Raw genomic sequence first — 15,701 nt, forward strand, 5'->3', positions numbered from 1 at the left:
ACTGAAATTCGGACGGAAAACAACAAAATTGGAAGACAAAAGTCAAAAGAACAGCTGATCACACAGTCAGTGAGTCAGTAAATCACCGTCTTTTTTCCAGTACTATCACCTCTGATGAGGATAAAAAGAAGAACAAAAGGTCATGGAAAAACATCATGAAGAAACGATTTGGAGAGAGTGGAGCAGGTGCCGCTTAACTTTCATGAGGTAGTGCGCTGTGCTGTGCACATAATCCCCTCAGGTCTATTCAAGGTACCCAGTGGAATTATTTACCATACAACTCCTTCCCAGCAGAGTCTTATTGGCCGGCCGACATTTCTCACCTATTCATTTCCGGTGTAAGTTTACCAACCTTAAGAGAATAGTGCTTGTTGCCAATGTGGGCATGAGGCGCGCACAAATCGGCAAGAGGAAAAACAAGAAAGTCCATTTGCTCCAGACAAACGCATGTCCTTGAACTGAATCTCTTGTCACTTGGAGTCCGAATGAGAGGGGTTCTGATGCGCACTTCCAGACAATGTCAACTTAAAATTCTCCGTCATGGCTGTACCCAACCAGAATTGCGGGAAATTTGAACAGCATAGCGTAATGCTTCAGTTATCTCTCATCACCACCGTGGGCTTCTGTTACGTTTCGTGGGGCTGTCACACTGATGGGTTCGTATTCCGTCTCTTCACCAGACGGAGATCTCAAAGTCTCCTCACCAGACGGAGATCTCAAAGATTAAATAGCACGTAGAAAGGTCTAATGAAACCTGAGGAACTCGAAACCGAGTTGGTGACTGTCCTAAATCAACAAAGTAGAAACCTAGTGTTTTACAGAGGTTTTGATAAAAGCTGATCAGAAAGCACTGTCGAACTTCCCATGGGCTGGCAGTAGAACTTTTCACCCTTTGATGTTTTTTAGGTCCAATACTCGGTGTATCGCCGTTGTAAATTCTGGATTTGGTTTCCGACAGGGACGTCACCTTCTAACCAATTTTTGTGCAGATCCATTCACCAGGACTGAGGTTGTCCTGATACAATACTCGGTGTATCGCCATCGTAAATTCTGGATTTGGTTTCCGACAGGGCCGTCACCTTTAACCAATTTTTTGCAGATCCATTCACTAGGACTGAGGTTGTCTTGATAGAAGCACGGATACTTCTTTGACTTTTATCGAGGAGTGAATAGCCGAATATCCACACATGGCTCAAGTCGTTTGGTTACGTCATGGTTGCAACGTTAGTTGGAGATAACAATTTCTAAGCACAAGGTACAGTAACGTGATCTCAGAAATTACTTTGAGGTGCTTTCGAGAAAGAACTTTTTCAGTCTCTGACGATATTTTCAAAGTGGAATACTTGCAAACAACCTAATACGTTGCCGGCCAACCTCTTGTTGAAAGCTTAGCACCATTTTTTATCGGGAAATCAGGGTTGGCAGGCGATCGCCATTGGAGCGACACCACAGAGAGAACAACTGGTTGTCCTCACGGGTCTGCCGACTTCTGATACTTCTCAGTCTCTGGCAACAAAATGACGCTTTTCCCCTGTTAAATTGTGTTCTGAAAAACTTATTCCATCTCTGTTCAGGGGAGGAGTTGCTCAAGAAACTTGGTGAAGTTTGGCGAACATTCTTCACTTTTACGATTCCAACAATTAGTCTAATGTTTGCTCTACTTCCGGTAAGTTCTGAATAGATGAACAGCTGACAAATGCTCCCGCATTTCTTTCTGTGTGCCGGTTCTAACAGCCACCATTTTCTGAAAGTTAATGTAACACGAAATCACGAACCGACTGAGAATGGGAGCGGGTCAACATATTGAACCTAGCTCTTTCGGCTCTTCAGTGGTGGATGTACGTTGTAGTAGCCGCGTATTTAGCTTAAGCCGGTAGTCACCACAAATTCTCGGAGTAATACCATCAGCCTTTAGTGGGGAAACTATCGGAGTTGCCCAATTTGATGACTCGACAGGAGTCAGTATTCCTTTCGCACACATTGAATTTAATGCTTGACGAACAGACTCGCGTAAGCCAAATGGAATAATCCGTCTCTTAAGAAATATGGGCTCTCCTGTAACGTCGAGCCTCACCTTGGGAATTTGCATGCCACCTGTAGCCTTAGAACATTTCAGAATCAGTTGTTTGAGTTCATTCTCATTCACAGAAGTCAGTAAGGTGATGCTGGTTTGCAGTGAGCGTAGAACTTTGAGTCCGATAATCGATGGTCCAAGTAGATTCAAGTAGATTCGACATCATTGTCTCGTATACGCGAGAAGGGAAGACATGTGCGTCATCTTTGGCGGTAAGTTACTTATACGACAACCTCAATAGAAGGTAGTCAATGTGTACCAAGTGTGGAACTTATGGAAAACATACTATGAAGGAAAGAATAAGGCAATGCCTTTTTATGAAGAAAAATAGTCTTTAGGTTGCTAGGAATCTTTCGACAGCTTACGACAGATTTCGTCCATCTTGGATCTCATCAGGTAGACGCGATCTCCCAGTTTCCGTAAACCTTAACTGTACGAAATTCACTGATCTGCATACCAATTCGTTTTCAATAAGAGACTCAAGTTATTCACTTCTTTATAAGGCATCATTTCATCAGAGATCTAGCTGCGATTCAAATGAGCCTACAGTGATACACCAAACTGATGTGCGAATGATTGTATTTGGTGAACCAGGCAATGCACTATCCGAATACAAGAGTTGGGAATTTCCGATATGGTTTTCGACCTGCCAGTAGACCAAACGAAGCAGAAAGCCTTGTAGTTACCGAGTCAACTTGCTAACTTCAACGCGAATGGTTCAATAAGCGAGTTCCACGGGTAGGTTGCATACGAGCGAATTTCAGTTCGTCAGGTTGCAGTGATGCTTGAACGATTTTGGTGGCAGACGAGGAAACAACTTTCTTTGTCATCGCTCGTCACTTTGTTCGGGTTAAAATTATTTGCGGGACATCGTATTATGCTTAAATGAACACTACGAATCTTAACTGATCCAAAAACTGCGCATCAGAGACATGCCGTAACTTCAGACTCCACTTGTTTTCTAGCATTTTGATGCGGTACTAGGGAACAAAAATTAATAACTTGGTCATATGTTTGATACACTATGATTTGTTCCGAATGATTCTAACAAGCACGTCAATGTGCATTCATTCGAGTCTCGACTCACGCTAATTCGTTTCTCTGCTACTTTTTCATTTGTCATTCATATGCACCGAATACGAATTGATGTTCTCTTGAGAGATCACGCGATGAAAATCAACATTTCAAGTTTGGCAGGGGTGGTAGGGTTTCCATATTCTCCCTCCGTTGATTCGACCTCGCTAATCAATGACAGCACCTGGCTGTAGTCTCAAACGAAGGTTAACCTATTGGTCTTACTCCGTTTCTCGACTGAATGGTCGAAAATGCCCCCCGTACTGTACTTTCATAGTGACTTCCATAACTGACAGAACCTAGCCCGATCATTCAATAAGTGAAATCCCTTGGTGATATGCGACCTTGTGTTGCACCGGGTTTCAAATGCCAATAAAAGTACGAACGGGTTCATCAAGGAAGTGGTAACTTCAGTATTTTACTTTCAGATACCACGACTCCTGGTCGTTTGGTTGCATAGGATCAAGCGATTGACATTCTGAATATTTACGTTTAATATTCTTCTCTTTTGTCACTGTATCCAAACAGTATAAAGTTTATGTTACGAAACACTTTTCGGGCTCTCACGGTTGACCAAAAGTAATCCCCAGGGTGTCGGCAAGTGTTACGTTGTTTTAGTGTATGTTTTGCAAAAAAATCTCGGTATACTTGTTCCACCCAAAAACGGACTTCCAAAAACGAAAAATCTGTTACATCAGCGTGAACTTCTAACCGATCAAAATTCTAGGAACTTCCAATAGCATAGAGACGGCTTCCTCACCCTACCTTATGACAGGGTGGGGGAGGTGTCTCTATGCCATCGGAAGTTTCTAGAAGGTTCTAAAATCTAACCGATTAAAATTTTAGAAACTTCCAATAGCATAGAGACGGATTCTCTACCCTGTCATAAGGTAACCCAGAGACAATTTTATGAACTTGGTTTTAGAGTAACTGAACGCAATATTGTTGAAACGCGATCTGGAAGAATGCATTAACGGTTTAGAAGTGTGGTACTCTTCAGGATGGGCCTGTTCTGAACTCTCACCTCGCGAATCATTTTTACTTTGCTATTCGTCAGTATTTTCTCCACTCAGCAACTTTCCATCAAGATTTCGCCGATACAGCGGTAGCTTTACAACCTATTCCTTTCTCTTCACTCTCCGTTCGATTTGCACAGACGGCTCACCACATATTCGAGTCCATTTTACTGCAGGCATTTCTGACCGAGATCGTCGAAAAACTGTACGCTGTTGGTAAGCTCCTTTCAACATGTTTAACAAATACTTAAAGAATACAGGGACAGGATATACGAACCAAAAGATCGAATGTACAGGCTCTTCTACACAAACCACAGATTTGCTCAGAAAAGTGGACTGTGATCCAGAACTGAGCAGTCAACTCACCAGAATTTCGCACTGTTTGCCCATATCCGCGACAGTCAACTCGTTGAAGTGCTATATGTTAGATAGAAACAAACGATCGGTATGTGTAGCTTCGCCTAAACCTATCTTTACTTTACCGGTCGAAGACCATCTACGTCTAGCTTCTACCTCATTCATTCATAACCTTTCGCTGTACACTGCATGCACTGTTTTGCTGAATCCGCTTATTTGTTCCACTCACTCACTTCGTCACTATACACAGTAACATCAGTGGTCAGACTGATAATTCATCGCTAATCATCGCTAACTTATAAAACTCGAAGGTTGAACTAAGGAGGGAGAGAGCAGGCAGAGGGACTTGGCGCTACCTAACCATCATCACACTTTGATGTACGCAAACAATTCCTTCCAGGCAAACAGAAGGATGACACACACATCATCAATTTCAACTCCCTTCCGTCCCCTTCTACCAGCCGTTCAAAACAATGTCAAGTCATCGTCAGCGGCCCAACAATGTGCACCACGCGCTACGTGTGAAGCGGTTGAGGATTCCAAACCTACATTTTTAGCTCACTCCACCTCAAGTGGATGGATGTGTCGTGCGGGTAGAACGGATTTCTAGAGGATAGTGAAGTAAAAACATTTCGTTGCGTCTCATCAGGCGTACATGGCTACAATTCAATCACCGGAAATGTCCTGAGAAAATCGCCGGTTTCTGCTCGCACTCTTCTAATCCCTGTTTTCTGATACCAACTGATTAAGCAGAATAAATTGCGATTCAATGCTGTGCCAAAGATATTCAACAGCCACCTAGTTTACCCCAAGCTCAGTTACAGCTGACTTAAGAATATAAAAAAAATAGAGATTCAGTTGAGTGGCCGGATAACACTTGGGTACAGATTTATGTCTCATTAAAAGTAATGTTGATGCGCACTCAAGGGATTAGGCCTACCTGAAGAGTTTCATGGGAGGTGAAAATAGTCGCTAAGTAATTTAACAGTCGTCTATAGTTAACCGGATAAACCACACTATCAAACCGATTTCCAACATCTGAATTTAATTTCGAGAACATCAGTAGCTTAAACCTAATAGCATTTACATCCGAGTTTACGGTCGCTTTCCTGGGCGAGATAGAGAAGCGAATTCGTCCTGGTCTACTCAGACACATTCCGGTTTGCTTAAAAGCACATGGAGAGAGCAGTTGCTCTTATTGCAATTTCAAATTTACCGATGATCATTGCTGGAGTTATTTATAGCCCATCACTTAAGTGAAACCAGATACATCATCTCTCTGGCAACTGTGTTCCAATCTTTGCGTACGACACGGAATGCGTCTCTTTGGTCACTCATTTGGTCAGTTAACTGGAAACCAAACGTGCGTAAATGGAAAGCGACGACGATTTCATAAATTTGATTATCGGTACAAGAACACAACTTTAAGGGCGGGGCCTTTTGTGGCTCAGCGTTTCAGTCACCAAGAGTGGCCCACATCAGTAGCAAATGAATCGGAATCACGAATATCTGCTACTGATCAAATCTAATAATTACCGCAAACAGTGCCCAATCTATTCGACTTGGCTCGTACTGAATAGGGTGCAAATGGTCTCTAACACTGATTTCCTTGGCACTCGTCCGTTGACTGACTTCTCGTAACATCTCCACGGTAGACTTTTACTTAGATTCTTCCGAGAATACACATCAGAGTACACCGATTTGTCGTGTAAAATTACGTTTCCCTATACTATTTCTCACAACAAATAATTCAAAAAAGGCCCGGAGGAAAGATGATTTCACAAAGTGAACGAAACTTCCGACTAATAAGTCACTACTCGACTAGCCAGCCAATAGGTCATGGAGTTTCCGTGGGCGAAGGATGAGTGGTATTGCGTCATACCCAAGTAATCGCACTGATATTGTCGGGCTCGTGGCCGAACAGTCAACTGTTTATACTGATAGTCTGGTGAGTCGCGGGTTCAAAAATCCCTGGAGTTTCGTCAAATGCACACTGCTCATGATACTCAATAAGGATGAAACAGTACAGTTCTTCTGCGTCGCCAGCTGTCCTAGTCTACGATCAGCTAACTGGTCAAGGCTCACTGACTTGTTCCCAATACATCCGGCGCGAGAATAAAGTGCTACCGCTTACAGTGCAGTAAATTTAAAATTTTAACCTCTCCAGAAAATTCAAATCTGGGTTCTTAAACGCACTGTGCATTAGAAATTATGCAGGGTGACGTGTACAACTTGACACGATAACAAGTAAGTTCTAGCAACAGTTCTTCTCGACTGTGCGGTTTTCATCAAAGCCGATTACTATGTTTGATTCAATTGCGTAGACAACGTCTTTCGTTTACGAGATATTAATTTTGTTCAGAGTTAACAAAAACGACGCTTGAAAAAGACAGATTTTACTCCCCAGTCGGTATGCTTTGATGTTTTGTTTACACCATCCCGTCATGAATTGATGGTACAATTGAAACCATAAATTTGACAGTTCTGGGTGTCTCATTAGGGTGAACAAATGAGTGAAAACATGTGATTTGCAACCAGTGGTGATTATCTAGTCGACCTTTAATATCTTTTCAGATGCAATTGTTCAAAGTGAAGAAATTGATGTCTGGATAGAACACATGTATTCAGTTCTTTTGGTAGGTTTCCAGTGTTCAGTTTCAGTGTTCGCCTATTTGGAAGACTCATTTTTGGTAGCCTTATCAAAGAAAATTTCCATATTGTATTGAACTATTACATGAGAATGTTTGAACTAACCTCAATTGCAATTCATTCCCGCAGAACTAACAAACTAAATTCTCCCCACAAGGGAGCAGCGCATCGGCATTAATTAGTGAGGAGAAGTAGTTTACGATGCCCAAATGTTTAAAAGCTAACCTGCAAGGGGTGATCAGATGCCATGTTTGGATAACTCGTGATCATTTCGAAAAAGTTTGGAAACCATTGAGAAATCGTCATTTCAGAAGGGTTAGGTAGACGACCGGTAATTTTTTATTTGGGCAACGCTTGGCTTTTGACACAAAAGCTTCGTCAGACCAAGTGAACAGGTCACCAAGTTGGCCAGGTTTTAAGGCAGACGGGGAACCAATCAGTAAGCCCTATTTAGATTATCACACTAGATCAGTAGAGGCGGATGAGCTATGGGTACAGGTGGTCACAGTTCTAAAGTCCAAGCAGCCAAGAGCTCCAAATATTACACCAACGGAGCGAGGAGAGTTAAACACCTTAAAACAGGCGGACAACATGGTGATTACAAAGGCAGATAAGGGTAAGGCCACTGTTGTAATGAACAAGAGTGATTATCCACAGGTCATCACAGGGAGATCGATAATGCGAATGTTACATCTATGATGAATAGGAGTAGAGCTGAACAAGAGTGATTATCCACAGAAGGTCAAGCTGAAGGTCATTACCAGGAGATCGATAACGCGAATGTTACATCTATAATGAATAGGAGTAGAGTTGAAGTTGGGAGATATTTGCGGACCTTGATAAACCACTTGGGGCAAGGCAACTGGTACCGAATGTGCAATCCAACCATCCCGGTGAGACCGATTATAGAAGGAATAGGTTCCCCAGTTCCAGCCAGATTCTTGGCCGGTATTTTGAAACCCCTCACCGGGAAATCCAGTACTTACATTATCGTATGACTTTGCCAACAAAGTAGTGGGGATAACCGTTGGACCAGATGACATCCTTGTAAGTTGCATTGACAATTCGTTATGTACAACTGTACCAAAAGGGGACTCTTTATAAGTAACTAAGCGACCGCTACTAGCAGATACCACCCTTTCAGAATGGACACAGCTCACGGTGGATGAAACAGTGGAGGGCACAAAAGCATGCCCGAATCTCACTCACTTCGTTTTCGACCTCGTGGTTTACACCCAAGCACAAGGTCTAGCAATTGGATCTCAAATATCTCGGTTTTGGCAACCACATTGATGGAGGAATTTGAACAGAGCGTTTTAGCCGGATTCTCATACTCACCTAAGGTATTCTGGCATTATGTAGATGACACTTTTGTCGTGATAAAACGAGACAAGATTAGTGAGTTTTACAAATATCCACACATCACATTTAGTATGGAGATGTAGTCAACCTCGGGTAAACTGGCCCTTTTAGAGTGCATGACACATAAGGTCGGGAGGAAACTAAAGACCACAGTGTACGAGAAGCCGACCGATACTGGAGCAGTTTTGAACTACTCGTCTGCCTATCCGGAGTCGGTAATCACCACTATTGCCTCATCAGTGTTTAGGCGTGTAAGGGACCTGTACACAGAAGAAGCTGATCGGACAACGGCCCAAAGTGAAGGACAGTGCTCTTAGCTGCTAAACCTTTGCTAGTGAAATAAAACATTTTGCGCGGAAATGTTGCATTTTGTTGCGTATGTGCTCACATTAAAATCCATCCCAATCTACAGTAATACGTTTGCAGCCCACCGAATTTTATTGTCCACCGATGCAATCATACCCCTGGCGAAAAAGTCTGGTGGAATACTTTCCTAGAATCGCTGACATCCCAGGATATCCAAATAGTGCTCAAAATACGGAACTCGTACTCTGAGCTCAATTGCTTATCCCTTTCAGTCTAACAGGGCACGTCGTAAATTTCGAAAATTGAATCCCGCAGTGCGAATACTGAGCGGCTACCGGTAGCGAAACCCAACAGGGAATGGATCGGGTCCACTGTTATTCCATATAAACCAGGGACATCAGAGGCCATTCGAAGAATTCTAAGCATGGCTAAAATAAGAGTAGCTTTCCAGAGGGGGAACACTGCGCTCTGCAGTGGTGTAACTGAAGGATCGCCTCCCGGGAAACAAAACCAGGGGCTGTCTACAAAATTAACCGTAATGACTGCATCAAGGTCTACATAGGACAGATGGCCAGAGAACTTCAAATCGGAATTGGAGAGCATAGTAGAAAGATAAACAGGCCGCCGTGAAACGCAGATGAATATCAAGCGTCATTGAAAGACTCGGTAATTGCGGAACACACACTGGACACGGAACAAAAAACATATTCTGAAAATGTTTAGGTTTTGAGGCAAGGACCGCGGTCAACGTCACAGAGACTGATAGCCGGGGCGGTAGAAATCGCCAAGCATCCCAGTGGTAACAGAGTGGAAGGCGTAGAACTGACACGCGTGTGGAGAACGATTTTGGGTCAATAGAGCTTACAAGTGTTGGTGTGCGGTTGTCAGAAAGATGAGTAGTCATCATCTGGATTCCACTTAACCTTACCCAGACCCTCCCCCCAATTAAATCGTCGCAGCACTCAAAAGCTCACGAAGATCATGGAAAATCTATCAGTGGCACCTGAGGTGAATCAACAATTAAAGCACGTTGAAGCGGAAGAAAAAGGAACAAGGGTCGGTCGGAACTAATTTGAAACTCGTCCAGCCCAGCGGTTTAAGATTTTGGCAGCTACACTAGCCCTCAGGTGCTAGTGTGAGGCACTGATCTAGTGTGATAACATGAAGAGGACTTACTGATTGACTCCCCGTCTGCCTTGAAACCTGGCCAACTTGCTGACCTACTCATTTGGCCTGATGAAGCTTTTGTGTCAAAAGCCAAGCGTTGCCCAAATAAAAAACTACCGATCGTTTACGAGGCTCTTCTGAAACAAAACCCGAGGTCATATTTAAAACAAATGAACTGATAAGGATATGTAAAATCTGGTGAAAACGACATATCATTCAACGGCTTGATATTAAATATTCCCCTCGTTGGATACCTTTCACGTTTTTCACTAGCCACAATTGCATCATTCCTACTGGCGATCACGGCTCTCCCAAGTGCACACGGGACAATATACAGCCCTGAATATTATGGTGTTCGTTTTTTGCTGACCAGGTAGCTGTCCATTTTGCGAACGTTTTGAATCAAATCGCAAAACTTCGCTTCCAAACGAAGAGGCTTCATCAGTGCGCACTCTGATCAACAACCGATGAAAGCATCCGAGCTACCAAAATTCCAACAAATTACTATTATGACGCTCGGCCAAAAGTTTCACCTCCCATGAGCACGTTGATGAGGCTTTTGTTGAGGTCGTGTTACATCCTTCCCCTTGCAATGAAAACACACTGGACAGTGTTCCTTATGAATAACTTACACGGCACAGCGGTATATTGTTTGTTAGTGGCCGATCTCACAAGACTGGAAGCTTACGGAACTGGCGCTCCGTGTTCGCACAACGGAATTCGAAAGGCGAATTTTGTCCCTGATGGACCAAAAGAGACAGGCAATTGACTTCAAAGTACGAGGCCAAACTTTTCAGCTCCACTTAGGCCCCCTAAGGTCTCACCGATGCTGGGTAGGTACTTCAACAGACTTTTTCGCCAGGAGAATGATTGCTACAGTGGACAATGAAATTCGGTGGGCTGCGAAAATTTGAAAGTAAATTAGGATAATTTTTGCTGTGAGCACACACGAAACAAAACGCAACATTTGGCGCAAAAAGTTTTACTTCGCTCTCAAAGTTTTTGCAACAAGGAGCATTATGCAGCTAATGGGATCCCACAGAACTCTATCGTTTAATTTTTATAATTTTCACCGGGGAAAAGTTCACTTCGTTTAAACAAAAATTCAGAGGCATCCAGTTTTTGCATTGCACTTTTGTCTTGACACTGTATTTCCGAAGGTCCTCACTAAAACCTTTAAGTATAGATCCACTGAACCCGCAAATTGATATTTAGGTGCGAAAACTTTAGGTTTCCTAGATAACACATTTTAGATATCGTGCCACTGAATGCTTACCCTCACATTCTAACCTGTAATCGTTTTCAAATCAAGTACATTTAATTTTTAGACATTCTGTAATGAAAATGGGTCACCAGAAGTTGGTAGCAAACCGCCATCCATCTTTGAATTGCGTGGAACATATATCGCATTCGGAGAAAATGAATACACACATAGATTCTGATGTATCTTTTACCCGCTTATTTGCGTAAAAAGCGTAAGAATAGGATCGACTTGTGAAGTTTGCTTGCCGAAGCTTGCTTAATCCTTACTAGACACGAAAAGCGTTCCGCGCACCTTGTTTACCTAGGACCTTGTGCCATTCCCGTGCTCACGAGAAGAGCAGCAATAGTTTGGCTGCACCCTACAGCTAACCTTACCGTTGTGTGAAGCCAGCCACACTTCGTTTACTTTTAACACTCCCGTGAAGGATTGCGGAATTCATTGGTATTTCTATATTTTTGATAGATCGGCCGACTTCCCATCCGTGACTGCCCAGCTTTTGGAATTAAAAGAAACTCCAGAGTTGACGCTTGTGTCGATTACAACCTAACCTAGACCTGGCGCTATCGTACCACCGCAAGAGGCGGCAAAAGGCATGAGTGAAAGCAAACGAACCATTATGCAAATGTCTATCGAAGTGTATGAAGCCATTACAACCATACTTGACACTTCAGCACAACAAAAAAATCATCGTGTGTATGAAATGATATAAACAGCGCTGAGTCAAATGGTGCTATTGATAGACTCAGCGGTGTAATTTTCTGACCAGCGGGCAACTCATAAACTCGCAATTTCTATCCAACTCAAGGTGCCTGGTACATTTACAAGATCAATAAGCACAGGAATATCGCATTCGAACACGAAACCTTTCTTCTAAAACACTGTGGTTTCGGTGAAGACTGCCTGTCAGGTGTGCTCGTGCCTTGCTGTGCTATTATGCGGTAGAATAAGGATAGCCTTCAGCTCATAAAGTGGACCGGAGACCAGTGGTTTCATAAAAAGTCACTTAGGCAGTTTGGCCACGGTTTAAAGCGGGACGATCTCCTAATGTTACAGGCGTCGAGCGCCTTCTCCAGATATAGCTAGGCGCAGTGAACCACACTTCGCGGTCATCGGACAAACGTAGTGTAACGGTGATACTACTGATGTGGGAGGCACGGTAGTAGTATTTTTTCTTCTCGTAAATTCGCTTGAAAAGGGAGACCTTTTGTAGATTTGTGGACTCGCTTTGTAGCATTTGCTTGAACTTAAGCAACACTCAGTTAAATATCCAGGAAAGTTCAGGAGGACGAATGCAAGAGAAGATGGATGTTCAGTTTTTGTAATAAAGGTGCATATGAGGGTTTTGCTTTCCTGTCCAATAGTCCGAAACTGGTCACTCGGCATTTCCCAATAAATTACTTCACTAAGAAGGCCTTCTTCCTTTCGTTTGGTGCCGTGACTAGGATAAGGATGAGAATCTCTTGGCCACAACCATTTGCGGATGGGAGTGTTCGGACCTTCCTGGAGGATTTTGAGGAAGTTGCGGAGGCTACCGGACTGGAGACCGACCTGTGTAAGTTGGCGTCTCTGACGACTCTCTCTAGGGGCCTGGTGAAGGCGGCCCTGGATGCAGCCATTAGAGGCCCTCGGAAGATGGACTAGGCCGCCGCGAAGGAAGTCCTTGTAGCGGAGTTCGACACACCGGCCGACCACCAGGAGGCTATGAGGCGGTTCAATATGGCCAGGATGACGCCAAGATCCAACCCGATCGTGTTCTTCGTGGGCCTGCAACAGCCGCTGGATCGCGCGTTGCCGGGACTGGAGGGAGGGTCGCGCCACCAGTTGCTGTCAGACCAGTTCGTCGAAGGTGTGCAGCCGGCGCTTGGTGCGCAATTGCGGTTGGCGCGGGCAACTGGCCAATTGAGTGCGGAGGAGCTGGTGCGTCTGGCCCGGGAATTGCCCGAGGTACCGCTGGCCACGTTTCAGTCACGGGAGAAGGGGGATGGTTCACCAGCGGAGGAACCGCAGGCCAAAGTGGACCAACTCGCTGAACAGCTTGCAGCCGTGAAGACGGAATCACGGAGGCACGCTCGAACGAGCCGGTGCTACATGTATGGAAAACCTGGCCACGGGAAGAATCAGTGTCCTTGTACTCGGTCACTTGGGAATAATAAAACTTTAGAGTAATTCTATTTTCCTAGATGCTCCGCGACTAGCGTACTGACACGGGCTACCATATAAGCCACTGTCAAGGTAGACGTGAAAAGTGACTCATGTTTGATTGATACAGGAGCAGACGTATCGCTGAGGTGGATGCGAACCAAGCTAAACGCAGACCGTGCACGCTAGCCGTGAGGGCTGTGGGTGGATATCGGCTGAAGTTTGACGGATTGTCAATGCACTCGATACGCCTACGCGACAGGTCCGTGCAGAACGTGTTCCTGATCAGCCCCGACGTAGAAGAGACAATATTGGGGGCGGATTTTCTAAAGGGCACAGATTCCGCAACTGACCTAAAGCAGGGAAAGCAGGTGACAAGGTATCGCGCAGTCAAGCTTGAAGGGTACTCAGGCGCCGCCGTGGGTGGGCTGCGTCCGAAAACTCCTCTTGTGATGTACCGTCAGTACGGTCCGAAATGTTCACGGGCGATGAGGATCCGTTTGCCTTCTACAGGTGGACGGAACACGAAATTCCCCTGTCATCAGAACGCTTTCGACCTTTTGGCCCCCTCCGTTGACGCTCCATCTACGGGAGCGGTCCATAAGCAGATTCAGATGTTAAAGAATGGCATAATCGAAGAAGCTAATAGTGCGTACACTGCCCCAGTTGTGCTTGTTAGAAAGGCGAAAGGAAAATGCAGGTTTTATGTTGATTTCCGGCGCTTGACTGAACTGACTGCTAACCGGCTTGCGGCTGTACCTTCGATTGCGGAGATTTTCGATTCCCTCCAGCATTCCCGATATTTCACTGTGTTCGACTTGCGTTCCGGATACTGACAACTACCTATCGAGGCGGAGGACCGGGAGAAAAAGGCGTTTACAGTTGGGGACACCTAATATCAATTTAGACAAATGCCGTTTGGTTTGTCTGGGGCCCCATTCATATTCCGGCGCTTGATGCTTCGTTTAACGAAGAGGCTCCAGAATGTTGCCGTGTACGGAGACGATATCATTGTGTACAGCAATTCGGAACCAGAGCACGTAGTTTACTTGAAGGCTGTATTGAAGTGGATCCGGGAGGCTGGCCTGCGGAGTTCGGTGGCAGTACTGCGGTATAAGGTGGGTCACGGAGAAGTTGGTTCACTGCCCGAAAAATTGGCAAAGCTCGAGGATTGTGCTGTTTCCTATTCAAAGCGGTCTCCATGACAGTTTCTTGGACGAACAACATACTACAGCTCGTTCGTCAAGGATTTCAACACGATCGCTGTGCCACTGTGCGACTTGCTCGGGCAAAATCGGAAATTCGAATAGACTGGAGAAGCCTATAAGGATTTTGAGCGTGTCAAAGCGCGGATGTCGGATCAGCAACTGACCCTCAAACTGCCCAGGGTCGGAGAGATGTTCACTTTTGCAATGGACGCCAGTGATCGCGGGATCGGCGCAGTCCTAAAGCATAGCAATGGGGTTATCAAACTTGCCAGTCGTGGCCTGACTAATACCGAACCAAAGTACTCGACCACGGGGAAAGAATGTTAAACAATCGTCTGGGCACTGGATAAGTGGAGGCCATATCTTTTTGGACAGATATTTTATGTCGAAACCGATCACAAACCCCTGGAGTGGGTCCGGACCACCAGAGATTCTCACGGAAAGCTCGCGCACTGGGCACTCCGGTTGCAGGAGTACGAATTCACAACCAAGCACGTGCCAGGGAAGGATATCCACTTGGCTGATTGGCTGTCAAGACCAGAGGCTGAAGATGAGGTCCCCAGAATCATGTTTGGGGCCAATAGCCTCGTCGTCGAACTGGATCCCAGAAGGTTGGCGCAACTTCAACTGCAGGATCTCGTGTTACAAAAGGTTGCAGCCACCTTGTTTGATGGAAGGAGCGCTAAGAACGGAGAGAGAGACAAGGAATTGGAAACGTTCCAGAGCCACTTGGGTCGGCTGGGGCTGAATGAAGCTGGCATAATTTCCTGGAACGCCACTGATTCGGACGTTGTGCTGCCCGTGATAATTCGTGTTCTGAGTCGGAAGCTTACCATCGAATGCCTCGAGTTAGCACATACAGGGTGCACCAAGACGTACGACTGGCCCGGGACAAGGAGTGAGGTGATGGATTATGTGGTGTCCTGTAAGCGTTGTCAACTAATGAAAGTGGATACGACAGGGGCAACTCATCCCGTGGAATCAATTCCTGTCTCGGAATTCGGCGAGTTGTGGTCAGTTGACGTCATTGGCCCCTTTCCGGTAGCAACCAGAGGGAATCAATACATCGTGATAATGATAGGTCA

The 15,701-nt window shown here is 45.0% G+C and overlaps 1 protein-coding gene across 1 annotated transcript in view; it reads left to right on the forward strand.

The window, feature by feature from the left end:
• T265_04961 (hypothetical protein) overlaps positions 1 to 11,447 on the forward strand; it is a gene marked incomplete at both ends in the record, with an annotated part of 21,404 nt that extends 9,957 nt beyond the window's left edge. The window contains 4 exons of the mRNA XM_009169838.1: positions 1,575 to 1,666; positions 4,305 to 4,380; positions 7,096 to 7,157; positions 11,334 to 11,447. Coding sequence (XP_009168102.1) covers positions 1,575 to 1,666; positions 4,305 to 4,380; positions 7,096 to 7,157; positions 11,334 to 11,447 — 344 coding nt within the window. The remainder of the gene's footprint in view (positions 1 to 1,574; positions 1,667 to 4,304; positions 4,381 to 7,095; positions 7,158 to 11,333) is intronic.
• Between the last annotated feature and the right edge of the window lie 4,254 nt (positions 11,448 to 15,701).

This window comes from Opisthorchis viverrini (genome assembly GCF_000715545.1).
Source record: "Opisthorchis viverrini unplaced genomic scaffold opera_v5_89, whole genome shotgun sequence".
Taxonomy (NCBI): domain Eukaryota; kingdom Metazoa; phylum Platyhelminthes; class Trematoda; order Opisthorchiida; family Opisthorchiidae; genus Opisthorchis; species Opisthorchis viverrini.